We start from the raw sequence: 19,697 nt of genomic DNA on the forward strand, positions 1-19,697 counted from the left end.
GAAAACGAGGCGGGAAAAACCAGCAAACAAGCCCTGCGGGTGGGTAGGGTGGGGAGCGCTGGCGAGCCCTGACGCTAGGAAATCAGGCTGGGGCGATGAGGCCCGTCATCGGGTGCAGGCGGTCTCCTGGGGGGGGTCCCCTCAAATTCTCCGGCAGAATTTAGACATTGATTCCCGCCTTCCTGCCCTACTGGTCAGTGCATGCCTGGGGAGAGGGGCTGAAGCAACGGACTTAGGAGGTCGGGGGTCTCAACGCTGGGGGCCCCTGCCCCCGGGGGGATCCCTAGGGCTCCTGAAGGGCACCCATGGTGGGGGGGGACTCAGGTCCCGCCACCCGACCCCATTACACGCTGGGCGCGCCCAGCAGAGCGCGCAGGGCTGGGCGGGGCCGTGGCCCGCTGGGCGGAGGGGGGGTGGACAGAGGCGGGGGCGCCCCCCACCCCCTTTCTCGCTTCCCGCCACTGCGGCGGCCAATCACCAGGCAGGCGCCCGCCCCCGGCGCGGCCTCCTGTGGCCCCGCAACTCCCAAACGCCAAGTTTTCGCGGGAAAAAAATCAGAGCAGCTGGCAGCGCAGCGGGCAGTGGTGGCCGTCCGGGCGCTCGGGATCGCACGCACGTTCGCGCGGGGTCCCAGCCACACACGCGGTTCCTTTGCCATCCTCAGAAGGGCCGGCGCAAAATCAGGCGAGTGAATCGTGAGCAGTCAGGCGGATTGGGGTGCCAGCCCGGGCCAGGGCGCGGGTGGGCGGGGGTGGGGGGCGGGCAGGACTCGGCGCACCCGGCGCCTTGACTTTGCAAAACTTTCCGGGACTCTCGGCCAGCACGGGCGCACGCGTCCCCCGCGCCAGGGCTGCCCTACACGCGGTCTCGGGCTCTGCCCCCAGCCCTGCCGGCCCTTAGGAGTCGCCCCTGGCAGCCCGGGCTCGGGCAGGGGCGAGCGGAACATCCCTGGCGCCCCGCGGGGGTCGCGCCGGCTGGGTGGGGGAGGGCCCGGCGAGCCGCGGGGGAGGATGTCAGGCTCCGCGCCTGCGCGCGGGGTGCCCGGCGATTCAATTGTCGCGCCCGAGCCCGATTTCGCGCGCCCTTAGTTCCCCGGGCGCGTCTGGGCCAATGGGGAGCGAGCAGGGCGGGGCGGCCGGCCGCGGCGGAGCCAATGATCGAGGCGGCTCAAGTGAAGGGGGCGGGACTTGGCGCGCGGGCCCCTCGGCAGGTCCTGGCGGTGGGGGTGGGCGTGGGCTCGCCGGCTTGGCCCGCGCGGGCGGGCGGGAGAACAAGAGGGGCTCCGGGGCCGTGCTTCGGGGTCCGGGAAACGCAGGCTGGAGCTCGGGACAGCCGTGGGGCTGAGGTGAGCAGCGTTGCGCGCGCGGGGGCGACCGGGACGGGGCGGCCGGTTGCCATGGCCACCGCGGGGCGGGTGTGTCGCGCACGCGCGCGGGGGCGGCGGCGGGGGGCCGCGAGCACCGGGGGTCCCGAGCTCCCGGGTCTCTGGTGGGCTCCTTCCCCTTCGGTCACACTTAGTTGAGTTCCCTGGGACTTCTGAAGTTCCAACCCGAGCCGGACTTTTGGGTTCCTCTTGCGTCAGTATTCATCCAGGGAATGAATGAATGGATGAATGAACAAACTCGGCCCCTGACCGTTTGGCTGTGTCCCCCTTCCTCCTCTGGACGCTGGTGTTTTTTTTCCCTCTGTGAAAGGCAGGGTGGGTTGACTGAGTGGTCCGGGATGCTTTTTCCTCTCCGCTAATTTCCTCTCCCTCCTCAGTCCTCCACCGGTACTAATGCATTAACTCCTTAATTCACTCAGCCAGGCACTGGGCCAGCCGCGGCAGTCTAGGGGGATTACGGGGCTGGGAGGGCGTTCCAAGAGTTGCCCGGTGTCCACAGTCTGGACATTCATAGCAAGGATGACCTGAGTATGGTACAGCCCGGTGGTGGTGGTGACGGCAGCACTGACCGAGGGGTCCTGCTCTCTTGTCCTCCTAGCACCAGCAGGCACCATGTGGATCCAGGTTCGCACCATGGATGGGAAGGTGGCCCACACTGTGGACTCCTTGTCCAGGCTGACTAAAGTGGAAGAGCTGAGGAAGAAGATCCAGGAGCTGTTCCATGTGGAGCCAGGCCTGCAGAGGCTTTTCTACCGGGGCAAGCAGGTAAACCCGCCCTGCAGGCTGCCCGCCTGCCCGCCCAGCACCTTTGTTCTTGCCTCAATCCAGGCACCGCACACACACTCTTCCCCTGTCGTCCGGTCCACTTCTCCACAGAAACCTCCAGTGTCTGAGCGAGGAACAAAGGCTCTCGACTCCTAGACTGACACATCAGGCACTCGAATCTGTTGCGTCTGGGGGCTTTTAAACTCCCAGCCCACCCCCACCCCCGCCTTTTTTTTTTTTTTACCCTCCCCTCAAAATAATTTCTAGAAAAAATAAGTTGGAGGTGGCCGATGGAGGGCTGATGAATCTCGAGGAAGAGCCTAGAATCAATACTGAGACGCTAGGACGGAAGGGACCAGGTTTTTCTTTGAAACACGCACGCTGATGGCCCACGGTCTGCACCTATTTAGCTTCCGACCCCCACAGGGTTTTCTAGAAATTTGGATCAGCTTATTCAGAGTCGGAGATGGTGCTTGCTAATCAGGAATTTCCGCCACTTCTGGGCCTCCTCTCTGGCGGCAGCGGGGCCGCCCCTGATCAGGGGTTTGTGCTTTCCGCGGGCTCAGCTGGCCCTGCTCCTAGGTTTCCTTTCTTCAAGATTCCCCCACCCCACCCCCAGCCCCTGTAGCAATTGAAAATGGCCACCCTTGGTTTGTGGGCTGCCCACTTTGGGGACATTTTCTCTAGTGGCGCCCCTGAGGGTGTCCATTCTTGTTGGTGCGTGGGCAGGGGGGACGGCAGGCCAGGCTGTGAGTGGGATTTCCCTGAGTGGGAGATGGTCTGACAGAAAGTGTTGTTCCCATCTGCTGGGGCCACCCTGGAGTTGGGTGGCCTGTAGGGACCTCGGCATAGACAGCGCATGGGATTAAAAGTGTTCAGTCGGGCTCTCTGACTTTGTTGTTGTCGCGTTTTGAACTGGGTGCTGCCGCCATCTGGTGTCTAGATTGAAAAATAAATGCTCCCCGCCTGGCCAGGATTTTTTGAGGGCTGGGAGGATCCTGCCTGCCTCCTGAAAATGAGACCTGATGATTAATTTCTTGGGGTTGAGGCGCCCTCCGAGACCTTTAACCTCCTTCCTGTGCGAGATACGAGGACTTGAATGTCTTAAGCATCTGAGTTAACGCTCCCCGCCTTGGGGAGGGAAAGCCGAGCTGGCGAACTGGGGGATTTGACTGTGGTCACGTGCGTGGCGCGGGTGGAGAAAAGGCAGGGCCGCGAGTGGAGCTCCCCTGAGATGCTGTTTCTCTCCCCTCTCCTCCAGCGGGGGCTCATCTTTGCAGCATCCAACCTGATTTTGATTTGCCTCTCAGTCTTTGTGTTCAGCAGAAGGTCCTTCCACCGAGTTTCTGAAGACCGCCTGCGGGCACCGGCTAAACAGTTCGTGGCATCATCCAAAGGCGGGTTGGATCGAGTTCCCTTAAGTTCAAGGCAGTGAATATTTCTGGGTGCCTGCTGTGGGCTGGGCACTGTGCATTTTAATCTTTACATTCAAAGACATGCAGAAAAGTTCAAAGAGCCATGAACACCTAAACACCTACCCGTGGCTCTTAGCACTGACATTTCCCACGTTTGCTTTATCACTGCAGCTGTCTCCCTTGCCTCTATCCGTCCACCAATCCATCTTATTTTGGGGGATGCATTGCAGAGAAAGTTCCAGGCACTGGTTCACGTCACCCCCTAAACCCTTCAGCATTGCCTGTCCTTAACTAGAGTACAATGTTTGTGGTTCTTGTTTCTTTAGATGTAATTTGCATATAGTGAGAGACACGTCTTAAGCGGACTTTTTGGAGTTTTGACAAACGTCTACACCCATGTAACCAAACCGCTGCCTCCCTGCATCAGGAACATAATAGGTGATCCACACGAAGGCTAACGAAAGCCTTCGTAACGTCTATGTGAGTTAAAAAGTGTGATGATAAGCATCGTGCCTCTAATCATCAGGATATCGGCGCTGAGAGACAGCTCTGAACCCTGCCTTTCTCCTCATAGCACAGCTTTTGAAGTTCTCAGAAGGTTCCACGTTCCCACGGGACCTCTAACTGCCACTCACCCCCTTCCCTGCGCTCACTCTGCGTTCAGCCCGCTCAGCGGGCCAATGCGTAGCCGGTTCTGTCTTCCGGGTAAGGAGGCCAGGCCTCAGCCGTGATGCAATTTCCCCAAGGTTGCGCGACCAGGAAGTGGCCCAGCCTCACCGGAGGTGTGGACGGTGCCAGGAGGGTGGGGAACAAAGGCACGCAGCAATAGCACCTTGAAGCAAGTCAGGTCTACAAACAGACTGGGCTAGTCACGATAGGAAGCAGTGCAGTTTCCAGCGGGTGCAAGAGAGCTGTTGTTTTTACGGAATGTTCTAGAGAGTGTTCGAGATCCTTTCCCTTCTTTTGTTTTTCCTTTATAAAGAAACGGCATCTCAGTCCAAGGTCTGTAGTGAGGTCGACGGAGCCAATAATGCAGAACAAGAGTTGAGTCTTTCTCCAGGATATGGGAGGGTTTCGTGGCGGCTCACTTAGGCTGAATAGGTTGGCGGTTATGTCACTTGATTGACGGAAATGCAGGGAGCCGAATGGGGGAAGGGACGCCAGGCGGCCGGCCCAGCCTGGGCGAAGGCGAGAGGCATCTGGCGCCTCTTTTTTTTTTTTGGCTGCCCGGAAAAATAGCAGTAGCTGTCGTTTGTGGTGCCTTTAACGCAGTCAGGTACAATGGTTGCGCTTAATCTTCCCAAGTGCCCTGGCCAAGTGTCTCTGGCCAGGGTCAGTCTCTGTGCTTTCCCATCAGGTGGGGCTAATTGCGGACCCACCACATGTGCACGGTGAGAATTCAGTGAGGTCATGGATGCAGGGATGTGCGGGGAGGGGGCTGGTGTTTGAGCTTCGCGCCTGGTTCACGGTAAAGGAGCAATAAATCATTTGGTGCAGGGCCTTCCCCTGGGCACTGCTGACATCAGGGCCAGATCATCCTCCGTGGGGGGCCGTCCTGGGCGCTGTGGGGTGTGGAGCAGCCTCCCTGGTCTCACCCACTTGATGCCAGGAACCCTCCCCCAGTCATAAAGATCACAAAGTCCCCAGATGTTGCCAAGTGCTCCCTGGGGGCAAAATTGTCCCCAGTTGAGAACTGATGATTTAGTAGGTAATTTACTTAAGGAAAGCAGTCTGAAAGATCAGGTGAAATGGCATCCTAGGAATGGCCTTTGGAGGGTCACTCGTGACACAGTGCCTCACCAGATGTCCCTGCTGGGTTGGCTTTTCCTGAATGTCAGCCCGTTTTCCCAAAGGACAGGGTTAGGCGGCAAATAAGACAGTCTCCTCCTGGAGACCTGTCCTTCCGGCTGGGCTGCATGAGGGAGGGTCCCTTCCTCCCCACCCCCAGAGCTCCTGGCTGGAGACATGCCCTCTAGGTCAGGGATTAGCAAACCCTTTCTGTTAAGGACCCAGTGGTAACTGTTTGTGGGCTGTGCGATCTGTCCATTCACCTCTGCCATCGAAAGTCCTGAACTGAACCCCGAGCACAAATGAATGGGTGTGTCCTGATTCAGGTCGTAGTAGAACTTTATTTACAAAACACCTATCCTATTAGAAATTGGAAGCTGAGAAAAGTTCACAGCTCAAGAAAACACGAGGGCACGTTCCCTTAGGCACAGGCTCTGGTACCCCTGCAGGATCACGAGGCCGAAGATGGCCAGTGACATCACGATGTCACCACGCGATAGAGAGCCTAGGCCTTGCAGACCCCCGAAATGCCGCTCCAGGGCATAGCCTCGGCTGTGGCCCGGAGGGGTCAGAGAGCAGAGTTCACTTGTCAGGACCTACCCATGGATGGGCTGGGACGTGAAGAGAGGGTGGTGCCTCTGTGTCGTGTCCCCCCACCCCGCCCTGGTGGGAAATGTGCCCCTGTGCCACGGCCGGGGTCCTGCTTCGTACCTTTTCTTCCCTCCCCTCCCTGTCCATCCATCAGTCTGTCTGGCCTGAACCCCAGGTTGCTGCGGAGGCCTGGAGGTCTAGATGGGAAGGTGTGGGCTGGGGCCATAGCCGCAGGAGGGGAGGCCGCGTGGTGTCTCACGTGCTTTCTCTCCCAGCCCGGCCATCAGGCGTTACAGACCCCCCTGCCCTCCTCTGGCCGGAGGTCCGTCTTGGCCTGGAGCTCACGCGCCCTCCTAGGGGGACTGCGGTCTGGTTTACACCCTCCACTGCTCTTGATGGCCGCCTCTAAGCCTGCAGGAGAACCACCCCTTGCCAAGCCCAGGGGTGTTTATAGCCTGTGCTCTTTACCTCTGGGCAGCACTCAGCGCCTGAAAAGTATCCCCACAAAATGCCCCGAGGGGGCAGAAAGTGAGCCGGAAGTGTCACTGTGGTGAGCTTTGAATCCAGGCTTCGGAGAGGAAGCTGTGTTGTAAAGCGGTCTCTGTGTTTTATTCCACTTTGTGCCATGCGTGTGCCCAGAATTCCCAATGTCCGGGAAACTTCCCGATTAAAAGAGAGGGATGTGATCTAAATGCCCTGGGCGGCTTTGCCTTTACACCTGAATCTGCGGAGCAGGGTCACCTGCCCCAAACCATGTGTATATGTTTTACTACAGGCAGTTTAAGGGATTTTCACCTGGAATTTTGGTTATGCAGGATTTTAACTGCACGTTTAATTTTAACGTGAGAACCTGCAACCTCAGGTACTGCTCGCCTGCCATTCACTCTGCGCAGCTTTTATTAATGCCTGTAGCCTCAGTTGGAGTTTTAGGGTCTTAGAAGGAACCTAGACTCGGCACATTTGGTCCCTTTGCCTGGGGCCAGCCCTCCCCCGCTGCGCTTCCCGAGGGGCTGTGCACAGCTTCGGGCCAGCAGCGTTGGGGAGAGGGACACCCGACACACACCCTCTCACCATGGCAAGCGGTGTGCGAGCACCTTCCTGCCCACTGTGGGGCCCTTCTGGAATGTTCCAGAGGTGGTCCCAGGAAGCAGTCAGACCAGCCCGTGCATTCCGTCCTGTAGGCAGAGCCCTGGGCCAGCCTGCTCCAGCGCGTGGCCCCTTCCGTACCCAGCCCACCCTGCTTGTGCCTCTGTCCAATGTGCACTGGGAGGGGGGAGTGTGTGTGTGTGCGGGTGTGTGGGTGCGAGTGCCTCTTGTCTCTCGGGCTCTCAGACCCGTCACAGACGTGTGGGGCTGGTATCATGGGTAGAAAATGCCGGGAGAGAGGAGAGCAGTGGGTATGCAACCCGGCTCCTCCATGGCTCCCTCAGGATTCCCCCCCCCCCCGTCTTTAGCCGCGGGTCCTTGGCCCGGTCCTGACCACCCCTGCTCCCCGCTGCTCCCTGCACACCCCCCCGCTTCCATTCTGGTGCATTCCGCTTCCCCCCTTAGCTCTGCTGCCTCATCTCCCACTTGACCTCCGTCCCAGTGCTCCTTGCAAAACAGAAGCCCGGCCCCGGCTCTCCCCCCCGCCCCCCCCCCCCGGGTGCTTCTGTTTATTTCCCATCCTCTGAAGCCATCCTCCCTCCCTTGACGTGTGTGGCAGACGCATCTACTTTCCTGCGTTTAACTGTCACACGCAGCTGTGTAACATGCCTTGGTAGGAACCAGTCACGGTTTTGCTTGCAAACGATGCTGCCGTGAGCATAGTGGGCGCTGGGCTACCTGTCCCTCCGGTGCGCACCTGAGGGCCTCTAGCTCCGTGGTTCTCACCCGGGGCCATGCGGCCCCGCTGGGAACACTGGGTGGTGTCTGGGGACGTCTGCGGTTGTCACGACTGGGAGGCTGCTCCTGGCATCGAGTGGATGGGGCCAGGGAGGCTGCTCCACACCCCACGGTGCACAGGACAGCCCCACACAGAGAATGACCGGCCCCGAATGTCCGCAGTGCTGAGGGGTGTCTCCCCGGCTGTGGAGGCACTGGGCACCGGGTGCCTGCATCCTGTCATCGTTTTTAATGACGTTTGGCTTACTCTCTGCTGGTTTCCTTATGATAGTGGTGCTGGAGACACTTGTCTTTCTCCATCTATTTTTATTTTTTCCATCTACTTTTTTTTTTTTTTTAGAAATTAACAAACTTTATATTTTTAGAGCAGTTTTAGGTTCACAGCAGAATTAAGAGGAAGGTAGAGATTGCCCATATACCCCCTGCCCCGCCCCCACCACCACTGTGCACAGTTGTCTCCCACCAGATGGTGCATTTGGTGCAACTGATAAACCTATGCTGACGTATTAACATCACCCAGAGTCCATAGATTACATTTGGGTTCACTCTTGGCGTTGTACACTCTATGGGTTTGGACAAATGTGTAATGATGTGTAGCCACCGTTATGGTGTCATACAGAATAGTGTCACTGCCCTGAAAAGCCTCTGTGTTCCGCCTGTTCGTCCCTCCCTCCCTCCCTTCCTCCCTTCCTTTACCTCCTGGCCGCCACTGATCCTTTTAATGTCTCCATAGTCGTGCCTCTTCCAGAACGTCTTATAGTTGGCATCATACAGTCTGTAGCCTTTTCAGATGCTTCTTTAAGAAAAAAAAATCTTTAGTGGGATATAATTTGCATACCATACAATGTACCCATTTAAAGTGTGCAATTCACTGGTTTTCAGTGTATTCACGGGGACTTGAACCATCACCACAGTCGATTTGGGGACATTTTCATCACCTTCAAAGGAAGTCCTGCACCGTTTATTGATCACTCCCTTACCCCCCTCCCCAGCCCGTGGCCACCGCGAATCCAATTTCTGTTTGATTCCTCTAGGGACGTCCTATCCGTGGATTCTGGCAGTGTGTGGCCTTTGGTGTCTGGCTTCTGTCTCTGAGCATCGTGTTCTCAGGGTCCATCCACAGTGTAGCAAGTGTCAGTGCTTCACCCCTTTTTAGGGAGGATGGCCACCCTGTGTTGATCCATTCACTCGTCAGTGGACCCTGGGTTGCTCCACCCTTGGGCTTCTGAGCGTCATGCTGCTGTGACCACACGTGTCATCTCTCCCCGCTGTCACGGCTGTCCTGGGTCGGCCCCGTGTTGGAGGACTGGCGCTCTCTCACTCCCTGGCCCCCTCTGACATCTGGGCAGTGGTGGGCACATTGGAGGCTCTTGCTGGGCTCCGGGTGAACAGGTAGCGCGGGCCCGGATGTCCAGGGTGGGCTTTGGAGGGACCCTGGTGGCCCCTGCAGCTGCAGGCAAGTGTTGGCGTGTTCAGATGTGCCTTTCTCCGGAAGAGGGGTCAATCAGCCATCTGATCCTCAGGTTTGCAATGAATAAGATGAATAAGGATTAACAACTACTGCAGCAAGTGCCCTGGAACTTGTCTTCCCTGTGACCCCAGGTGTTGTTTGCATATCAATGGCAATCAGCCCTTTGAACCACCAGCTTTGGGTTGAAAAGTGGGAAGGAGGGAAAGCCGATCTTTTGTGTGTTCTTCCTTCCTTTAGGGCACCGCTTCTGAACCAGGTTGTTCTGCCTGGGGGCACTGGGTGATGTCTGAGGCCATCAGTTGGTTGTCACGACCGGGGTGGGGGGTGCTCCCAGCATCCAGGGGGTGCTGCTCAACCTTCACCCCCTGCGGTGTCCATGATGGGCCCCCCCCCCCACCAACAGAGTGATCACCGGAGGTCAGCAGAGCCTGCCTTAGGGTCTTCTGGAGGCCGAGGATCATCGTTGGGTGTTGGTGGAGTGCCCTGGGGCAGCTTCTAATAAAAGCCCCAGTGCAAAGCCTTTTGTGCCCTAGGGATGCCCTAGAGATGCAGTTCAGAAGACAAACTCCTTCACACACCTGATGAGTCATGCCCCACCGGCTCCCAGGCTACCCATCAGCCAGTGACTAGTGTGGGTGGAATTCATTAGCACAAAGGAGTTAATAGAGAGGCGGCCTGAGTGGATGAGGTTTGAGCTAGAGCCTTATAAGGCACCTGGTGGATGTCACGGGGCACCCACCCTTTGGTTCATGCAGGCCAGCTTCCCCCCCTCGCCCTCCCCGGCACTGTGGACATCAGGGCAGGTCATTCTCTGTGGGGGCCATCCTGGGGATCCTTAGCGCCCCCAACCCCATCATGACAACCAAAAATGTCCCTAAGGCATCGCCCAGCGTCCCCTGGGGGCAGGATCACCCTCGATTGAGAGCCAGGGGTACAGGTGATGTGTGTTTACTGTAACAGAAGTTCCAAAGCACATAAAGTATTAACACCTCCCCTGATACCCGATGCGTAGCCACGGCACAGCGGGGTTAGGCTGTGTGCTCCCGGGGAACGTTCCCCAAGTGGCAGCAGCCGTCCTCACTTGAGAGGGCCTGGGGACCCTGAGGAAGTGGTCACTGGGCACCCCGGGGCGTGGGCAGGTTTCACTTGCCGGTGGTCTGTTCCAGGGCGGGGCCTCCGCGAGGGCTGGTGCGGTCTTTCGCCCATGGTGAGCTCTCTGTGTCTGCTGACCTAGTCCTGTGTCCCTGCAGATGGAGGACGGCCACACGCTGTTTGACTATGACGTCCGCCTGAACGATACCATCCAGCTGCTGGTCCGGCAGAGCCTCGTGCTGCCTGCCCCCAGCGGCGGTGGCACCGGTGGTGGCAGCAAGGAGAGGGACTCTGAGCTCTCCGACACGGACTCTGGCTGCTGCCTGGCCCAGAGCGAGTCTGACAAGTCCTCCAACAGTGGCGAGGCCGCGGCCGAGCCGGAAGGGAAGGCCGACGAGGATGAGTGGGATGAGACGGAGCTGGGCCTCTACAAGGTGGGGCTCCCGCGGAGGCCGGGGTCGATGTGCTCCGCCCAGTTGGCGCCTGTACCCCGGGAGCGCCCCCCAGCCCTCCATCCCCGAGGCTGGGCACCCCCGTCCTGTCGTGACCATCTCCCCAGGGTTCCTTGGTGTAAACATAGGTACTCAGGGATTCCTTCCTAACCCCTAAAGTAGAATCCCGTGTCCGGGCCTGTGGGTGTCTTCCCTGTGGTCCTCGCAGGGGCTGTCAAAGTCCTGATCCGCTGCCATCCTCCCTCTAAGATCATGACATTTCACGGAAGGATCTGGATTCCCAGCTTCTACGGAAAAATGGGCAGTTCTGGCCTCCCTGGGCCACGCGGCAGGGGTGTTCTGCCCCCAGGGACACTGGGCGGTGCCTGGGGACATCTGTGGTTGTCATGACTTGGGGGTCGCCTGGCATCGAGTGGGTGGGGCCAGGGATGCTGCTCCGACCCCCCCAGGGCCCGGGACCGCCTCCCTCTGGAGAACGACCCAGGCCCCGCGTCCTCAGTGCCACAGTGAGAAGCATCCGGGCCCAGGAACCAAAGCAGGCTCTTGGCGGTTTTGCTCGTCAGGCATCCCTTCCCTGGGCCGAGTGAGAGCTCTCTGCCCCCGCAGGCTGGCGAGTACGTGGACGCGAGGGACACGAACATGGGCGCGTGGTTTGAGGCCAAGGTCATCAGGGTGACGAGGAAGGTGCCGGCCCAGGACGAGCCCTGCAGCTCCACCTCCAGCCCGAAGCTGGAGGACGATATCGTCTATCACGTGAAATATGACGAGTGAGTATCCGCGGGGCAGGCGGGCCTGGGGCAGCGGCTCCGTGGACGTGGGACCTGGAGTTTGGAACTGCGTTGGGGGTGATGATCGGAATTCGAGACCCCACCCTTGTGCTCCCAAACCACACAGAGGCCCCCCCACCCTGAGGACCAGCGTCGTGGGGACCTCGTCGGAAAACCCTGCCCAGTCGTCCCCTCAGGGTTGCAGTCTGCCTGTTTCCTGTGCCGTCTTCTTCATACCACATAGCACTGTGTGAAACCATCTTAGGTGTCCTCTCTCTCCCTCTCCGGAATACACAGTACTTATGGAGCACTCACTGTGTGCCAGGCCCTGCGATAGGCATGGGGGATTCCTGTCTGTGAACACAGAGGGTGTCTGAGTGGGCTCTGGCGGCTGTAACAACATACCATACCACAGGCTGGGCGGCTTCAACCTTAGCCGTTTATTTTATTTTTTTATTTTTTGCGGTACGCGGGCCTCTCACTGTTGTGGCCTCTCCCCTTGCGGAGCACAGGCTCTGGACGCACAGGCCCAGCGGCCATGGCTCACGGGCCCAGCTGCTCCGCGGCATGTGGGATCTTCCCGGACCGGGGCACAAACCCGTGTCCCCTGCATCGGCAGGCAGACTCTCAACCACTGCGCCACCAGGGAAGCCCAGATGTTTATTTTCTCACGGTTCTGGAGGCTGAGAGTCCCAAGATCAGTATGCAGTCAGGGTTAGTTTCCAGTGAGGGCTCTCTTCCTGGCTTGTAGATGGCTGTCTTCTCACTGCATCCTCACATGGCCTTTGTGTGCATGGAGCGAGCGAGTGAGCGAGAGAGAGAGAAAGAGAGTGCAAGCAAGTGAGCTCTGATGTCTTTTCCTCCTCTGATAAGGACACCAATCCCCTTAGATTAGGGCCCTGCCTTTTTGACCTCATTTAACTTTGATGACACCCCCTAAAGGCCCTGTCTCCAAATACAGTCACATTGAGTGTTAGGGCTTCAGTGTATGAATTTGGGGGATACAGTTCAGTACCTAACAGAGGGCAAGCGTGCCTGCCTACAGGGAGCTCACATTCTGTGGTTCTCTGCTGGGTCCCTACTGTCTACATCGGTTTCTGGCACATCCTAAGCTTAGCTCTAAGAATTACGGGAGTAATTGGATGAGTGAATTGCAGTTTTTGCAACATTCCCATCCTCTTGGTCAGGGGTTGCAAACTCTAGTTCTCAGACCAGATCTGGCCCACAGCCTGTTTTTGTAAATAAAGCTTTATCGAAACACACCAATACCCATTCGTTTACACCTTGTCTGTGACTGCTCTCGTGGTAATAGCAGCCGAGTTGAATGTTCACAACAGACACCTTCCGATGACAAAGCCGAAAATATTGACTATCTGGTCCTTCACAGGAAAAGCTGGGCAGCCCTTGTACTTGGTGGTTTGTTAGGAAAAATAATGAGTACCAGGCTATAGAGCTAGTCTCAATAGATTTGGGGTTGTCCCCCTCACAGCTGAGGCTTAACTTTGTTGCTAATAGAATATGCTACTTTTAGCTCAATTATTTTATGCCTTTTTTGAGGCGGCTGGAATATTCCTGCATATCCAGAATAATGACTTCCTATCATTTTCTAATCTCTAGTATGTTGCATTTACATAAACGAAATAATGTATATCCCTTTACAAAAATCACTTTCAACACATGTATGTGGAAGAAGTTAAGTTCTTCCCTCCCCGCATTTCCTGCTGTCTTAGTTTCCTATGGCTGCCGTAACAAAGTACCACTAGCATTGCTCTGACAGTTTATTCTCTCACAGTCCTGGAGGCCAGAAGTCCAAAACTAAGGTGGCAACAGGGCTGTGAATCTTCTGGAACCTGAAGGGGAGAATCCTTGCTGCCTCTTCCAGCTTCTGGTGGGACCAGCAGTCCTTGGCTTGTGGCCACATCCCACCAGCCTCTGCCTCCTCTTCCCGTGTCGTTCTCCTCTGTCTGCGTCTCATCCTCTCTTCTTGTAAGGACATCAGTCACTAGGTTTAGGGCCACTCTATTATGATGTCATCTGAACTCCTTATATCTGCAACGACCCTATTTCCAAATTAGGTCCCACTCCAAGGTGCCAGGGGTTGGAATCATAACATAGGTTTTTAGAGGATGTAGTTCAACCCACAACACCTTCTGTAATTGGAACGTGTCACTATAGCTGTGTGTTTTTGGTTTTTTTGTTTTTGTTTGTTTGTTTCTTTGCGGTACGCGGGCCTCTCACTGTTGTGGCCTCTCCCGTTGCGGAGCACAGGCTCTGGACGCGCAGGCTCAGTGGCCATGGCTCACGGGCCCAGCCGCTCCGTGGCATGTGGGATCTTCCCGGACCGGGGCACGAACCCGCGTCCCCTGCATCAGTAGGCAGACTCTCAACCACTGCGCCACCAGGGAAGCCCTAGCTGTGTGTTTTTGACACCAGCAAATGAGATCATGGGGAGGGGGCTTTCCAGTCTGCTGTGATGAGCACAACCCAAACCCATATACCAGGCGGCCCTCTCCGCCTGGCTTCTCTCTCTCGTCAAGGGAGTGAGGTCCCCTGGCACCTGGGGTCTGAGTGTGGGGCTTTCCCCCCCTCCCCCAGCTACCCGGAGAACGGAGTGGTGCAGATGAACTCACGGAACGTCCGGGCTCGCGCCCGACACATCATCAAATGGCAGGACCTGGAGGTGGGCCAGATGGTCATGGTCAACTACAACCCTGACAACCCCAAGGATCGCGGCTTCTGGTACGATGCGGAGATCCTGCGGAAACGTGAGACCCGGACGGTGCGGGAGCTGCACGCCAACGTCAGGATCGGGTGAGTCAGTGCCTGCCGGCCTCTGCCTGGCCTCTGCCTGGTCTCTGCCTCCTCTCTGGGTCTCCATGCCCCACCTGCTCACCCCGCCTAGGGAACTGTCTCTGGGCCCCAGGCAGAGATTTCAAGCTTCCTTGTTCTCTTTTGTTTGTCGTTTTGAATTTTGCAAACAGGTGAAAAGTCTAAAAGGGGCAAAATCCAGAAAGTACTGAAGGCCACACAGTTAATATTCTCCCTTCTCTTCTGTCCCCTGGTCACCTGGTTCTCCTCTTTCTGGAGACATGATGGTTCCCGGCGCCTTCCAGGGCTACTCTGTGCATAAACAGGCCTGAACGTACACCGAACTACACACACCCACATGGAGGTGCCCTTCACATCAGGGATCAGCAGGCTGCTGGCCGCAGGCCAGAGCCGGCCCCGCCCCTGATGGGCAAATAAAGTTTTATTGGCACCAGGCCACGCCCATCTGTTCACTGATTCACTGTGGCTGCTCAGTGTTAGGAGGACACCAAGAGGACAGCTGGGTAACTGTGAAACAAACCGTGTGGCCCACAGAGCCGAAAATATTTACCATCTGGCCCTTTGCAGAAAATGTTTGCCGAGCCCTGTTCTTCCTTGCCTCTGTGTGTGTAGAAAACTTACCATCTTACCCATTTTTAAGTGCACAGCTTGGTGGCATTAAGTACATATGTATTGCTGGACAACCATCCCCACCATCCATCTCCAGAACTTTCTCATCCTCCCAAACTGAAACTCTGTCCCCAGGAAACACTGACTCCCCAGCCCCTCCCCCAGCCCCTGACCCCCACCATCTACTTCCCGTCTCTGTGGATGTGATGACTCTAGGCATCTCCTATGAGTGGGACCACACAGGATTTGTCCTTTTGTGTCAGGCTTTTTTCACCGAGTATAATGTTCTCAAGGTTCGTCCATGTTTCATGATGAACATCTTTTTTGGTGGCTGAGTAATACTCCATTGTATGTATTGTATATAGACATGATTATCGGGGCAACGGTGTCCTGAGCATAGGCACAGCAAGTGCAAAGGCCCTGGGGCAGGACCATTCCTGGTGCATTTGTGGCCTTGCGAGGAGGCCAGTGGGCTGGAGTGGAGGGAGAGAGGGAGGAAGGAAGCATTCAGGGTATGGCCGGGAGTGGTGCGGAACTGGTGTGTATTCTCTGTTGCTGGCAGCCATCAGATCTGAAAGCACTGGAGCCACAGGCTTCGACCTATGATTAGGAATCATCACTCGGGCAGCCGAGCTGGGAATGGACTGTAGGGGGCAGCATAGCCGCAGGGAGACCAGGGAGGAGACCGATGTGGGTGTTGAGGGGCAAGGGCCCAGGGCTCGGTCCTGGTACAGTGATTTGATTGTTAAAAATAACCTGCTTTTTGTTTGGTTTCTTTTTTATGTTTTCTTGTTTTCCATTTCTTTGATTTCTGCTCTCTTTTTTTAAATATTTTATTTATGTAGTTAGTTAGTTATAGCTGCAGCATGTGGGATCTTAGCTTCCTGATCAGGGATCGAACCCATGCCCCCTGCAGTGCAAGTCGGAGTCCTAACCACTGGACTGGACCGGACCGCCAGGGAATTCCCTGGTCTCATCTTTGTAATTTTTTTTTTTTTTGAGGTAGCAACTTAGATTATTGTAGGTCTGATATAAGCATTTATTTATTTATTTTTAAACATTTATTTATTTATTTTGGCTGCGCTGGGTCTTAGTTGTGGCACGCGGGATCGTTTAGTTGTGGCGTGCGGACTTCTTAGTTGCGGCGTGTGGACTCTTAGTTGTGGCATGCATGCGGGATCTAGTTCCCTGACCAGGGATCGAACCTGTGCCCCCTGCAGTGGAAGCCAGAGTCTCAACTACTGGACCAGCAGGGAAGTCCCACTTGGCATACATTGTTGACCCTTGAACAACTCGGGGGTTACAGATGCTGACCCCTGTGCAGTTAATAAGAATCTGAGCATTAACTTACAGCCTGCCTTCCATCTCTGCGGTTCCATTGTATCTGTGGTTCCGCATCTGAGGATTCAACCGACTGGGGATTGTGTGGTACTGCCATATTTACTATTGAAAAAATCTGCCTATAACTGGATTCGTGCAGTTTAAATTCATGTTGGTCAAGGGTCAGTTGTATTTAGACCATTTACATTTAAGGTAATTATTAGCATGTTAGGGCTTGAGCCTGCCATTTTGTTATTTGTTCTCTATTTGTTTTCTCTGTTTCTTTTTCCTGTTGCTCTTTTTCTGTCCTTCCTGTGGGTTATGTAAGCATTTTTTAGGATTCTGTCTTGATTTATTGATGGTCTTTTGGAGTGTATTGCTTTATACGGTTTTCTCAGTGGTTTCTCTGGATTTTATCATATAAACGTGTGACATACTGGTATCTCTTTTCCCACTTTGAGGGAAGTGTGGAAATCTTTCTTCCATTCACATTCCTTTATAGTCACTGCCTTGAGCATCAGATGGTGTTATGGTTTTTATTTCAATCATCATATATGATTTAGAAAACCCGTAAGGAGCATAAATTATTTTTTTTGTTTTTTTGTTTTTCTTTTTGCGGTACGCGGGCCTCTCACTGTTGCGGCCTCTCCCGTTGCGGAGCACAGGCTCCGGACGCGCAGGCTCAGTGGCCATGGCTCACGGGCCCAGCCGCTCCGCGGCATGTGGGATCCTCCCGGACCGGGGCACGAACCTGTGTCCCCTGCATCGGCAGGCGGACTCCCAGCCACTGCGCCACCAGGGAAGCCCTGCATAATTTATTGTATGGACCCATATTTCTGCTCTTTCTATTCTTTCTTCCTTCTTTTTCCTCCAAGATGCTTTCCTTTTTAATTTCCTATCTATTTGAAGAACTTCATTATTCTATAAAGGTGTGTTGGCTAGAAATGAATTCTTTTAATTTTCCTTCATCTGAGATTATGACCACCACCGTTACATTGAAGTAACTCCCAAACGTCGACTCATTGTATCTGTTAATATTTTCAAGTATATTTCTTCAAAATGATTCTTTTAAAGGGACATTAAAAAAAGGGACATAGTTTTAATGCTATTATTACAACATAAAAATTAATTTCTTAACATATAGCCAGTCATTGTTCAGTCTTCCAATTAGCTCACTCTTTTTTTTAAATTATTTGTTTAAGATCTAAGTAACGTCCACGGATTTCAGTTAGGTTGGCAGATATCTCTCTCTTTTTTTAAAAAAAATTTATTTATTTTATTTTTGGCTGCGTTGGGTCTTCACTGCTGCGCATGGGCTTTTCTCTGGTTGCGGCGAGCACGGGCTTCTCACCGTGGTGGCCTCTCTTGCTGTGGAGCACAGGCTCTAGGCACGTGGGCCTCAGTAGTTGTGGCTCGTGGGCTCTAGAGCGGAAGCTCAGTAGTTGTGGTGCACGGGCTTAGTTGCTCTGTGGCATGTGGGATCCTCCAGGACCAGGGCTCAAACCCCTGTCCCCTGCATTGGCAGGCAGACTAATTTATTTGTTGGGGAAGCCTGGTTGTTTGTCCCAGAGAATCTGCACAGTCTGGATTTCCCACCAGCATCCTCACAGTGTCATTTCCTCTGTTGCTCTGTTCCTCTTTCCCTGTGTTTCCTGTGAACTGGTGGGTAGATCTGGACCTTCCCATCTAGCTTCACAGGCACGAGCCACACATGCTGCCTATCCCTTGAAATGTGGCCAGGACACATTAAGATGCATCGTGAGTGTAAAATGCACAATGGATTTCAAAGATGTAGCGCTGAAAAAGAATGCAAACTAGCTTGTTAATAATTCCTTAATGTTCATTACATGTTGAAATGATATTTTGTATACACTGGGTTACATAAAACATCCTCAAATTGATTCCATCTGCTTTTACTTTTTGAATGTGGTTCTCAGACAGTGTGAAATTATACACCTGACTTGCATTTGCTTTCCCTAGATGGTTGCCGATGATGTAGGTGGTGGGATGATCTGATGGAGGTGGTGAGATGATCCCTGGGGTCGTTTTAACTTAGAGGAGTTTTTGTATTTTGATCAGACCTTACTTTGTTGCTTTTGCCTGTTGGGCCTTGTTAATTGGGCCTTGTCTACGCGCAAGTTAGAAATGATTCTCTCAAATGCATCGCGTGATGAAACTCTGGTTTGTCTGTTGTTTTCACCTTGTTCCTGATTTGGTAGGACTTGAATTTGCAAGGGGAGTAGCTAATCGAGTTCACAGTGCCCTGCAAAAGCCTCTTCTCTGATGCAATTAGAGGCGGAGCTGTTCACAGGCTCTGAGAACTGTGTTGACGTGGCGAAGTCTTCTCGGGCGCTTGGGCAGGGCTGGCCCCGTGGGATGTCCTAACGGCCTGTCTCTCGCAGGGACGATTCTCTCAACGACTGTCGGATCATCTTTGTGGACGAGGTTTTCAAGATTGAGCGCCCTGGCGAGGGGAACCCCATGGTGGAAAACCCGACAAGAAGTGAGTTCCGATCCCGCCCCTCTGCAGTGGGCGGGCAGGGCGCCCGGTGTGGCGGGGTCCTGCCCGAGCTGACCCCATCTTCCCGTGTCCAGGGAAGAGCGGGCCCTCCTGCAAGCACTGCAAGGACGACGAGCGGAAGCCGTGCCGCATGTGCGCCTGCCACCTGTGCGGGGGCAAGCAGGACCCCGACAAGCAGCTGCTGTGCGACGAGTGCGACATGGCCTTCCACACGTACTGCCTGTGCCCGCCGCTCAGCAGCATCCCCACCGAGGAGGAGTGGTGAGTGCCCGGAGGCTGCCGGTGACCCCGCGATGACGGTGGGGGCGGGTGCGAGGCCTGGGCCCTGGCTCCCTGCAGGGAGGAGGCAAGGCGGGCAGGAATGCAGCGGGTGTCCCCAGCGCTGGAGGGGACAGTTGTGACACTGGGCTGTGGTCTGAGGACCCCGATCTGCTAACGGCAGTGGCTGTCGTTTGCACCGTCCCCTCCCTGTGGAGTTGGGGAAACCGAGTCCACGGCAGGGAGCAGGTGCCGTCGAGCTGCCCTGTGAGTTTGCCACGTGCTGGCTGGACTTGGCCTTGCCGTGGGAGGCACTGCCATTACCAGCGGGAGGGGGTCAGGGTCCACCGTCCACCACGGGCGCCACTCGCCACACGCGGCTACTTCAGATGTGGCCCGTGCGACCGAGGAACTCGCTTTCTTATGTCACGCTCGTGGATTCAAGTTCAGCCCCCTGCCGCCGCCCTGGTCTTGGATGCACAGGACGGCAGGGGGCTGGAAGGAGGTGGCCGTGCAGCCACGGGCAGAGGGTGACGTCCCTGTGGTCACAG

At 55.5% G+C, this 19,697-nt stretch overlaps 1 protein-coding gene across 4 annotated transcripts in view; it reads left to right on the plus strand.

Moving 5' to 3' along the window:
• Window positions 1-571: 571 nt before the first annotated feature.
• The window catches only part of UHRF1 (ubiquitin like with PHD and ring finger domains 1), a 32,740-nt gene continuing 13,614 nt past the window's right edge, over window positions 572-19,697 (plus strand). For 2 of the 4 annotated variants that reach the window (XM_060007510.1, XM_060007512.1), the window contains exons 1-7: window positions 572-684; window positions 1,983-2,149; window positions 10,549-10,824; window positions 11,449-11,609; window positions 14,205-14,420; window positions 18,770-18,870; window positions 18,963-19,149. In XM_060007510.1, the coding sequence (XP_059863493.1) occupies window positions 1,997-2,149; window positions 10,549-10,824; window positions 11,449-11,609; window positions 14,205-14,420; window positions 18,770-18,870; window positions 18,963-19,149 (1,094 nt within the window). In that variant the 5' untranslated portion in view covers window positions 572-684; window positions 1,983-1,996. Of the gene's footprint in view, window positions 685-1,220; window positions 1,346-1,982; window positions 2,150-10,532; window positions 10,825-11,448; window positions 11,610-14,204; window positions 14,421-18,769; window positions 18,871-18,962; window positions 19,150-19,697 lie in introns of those variants that run through there. The other 2 variants (XM_060007511.1, XM_060007513.1) reach the window with 2 other exon arrangements.

The sequence above is a fragment of the Delphinus delphis genome, chromosome 3, assembly GCF_949987515.2.
Source record: "Delphinus delphis chromosome 3, mDelDel1.2, whole genome shotgun sequence".
NCBI lineage: Eukaryota > Metazoa > Chordata > Mammalia > Artiodactyla > Delphinidae > Delphinus > Delphinus delphis.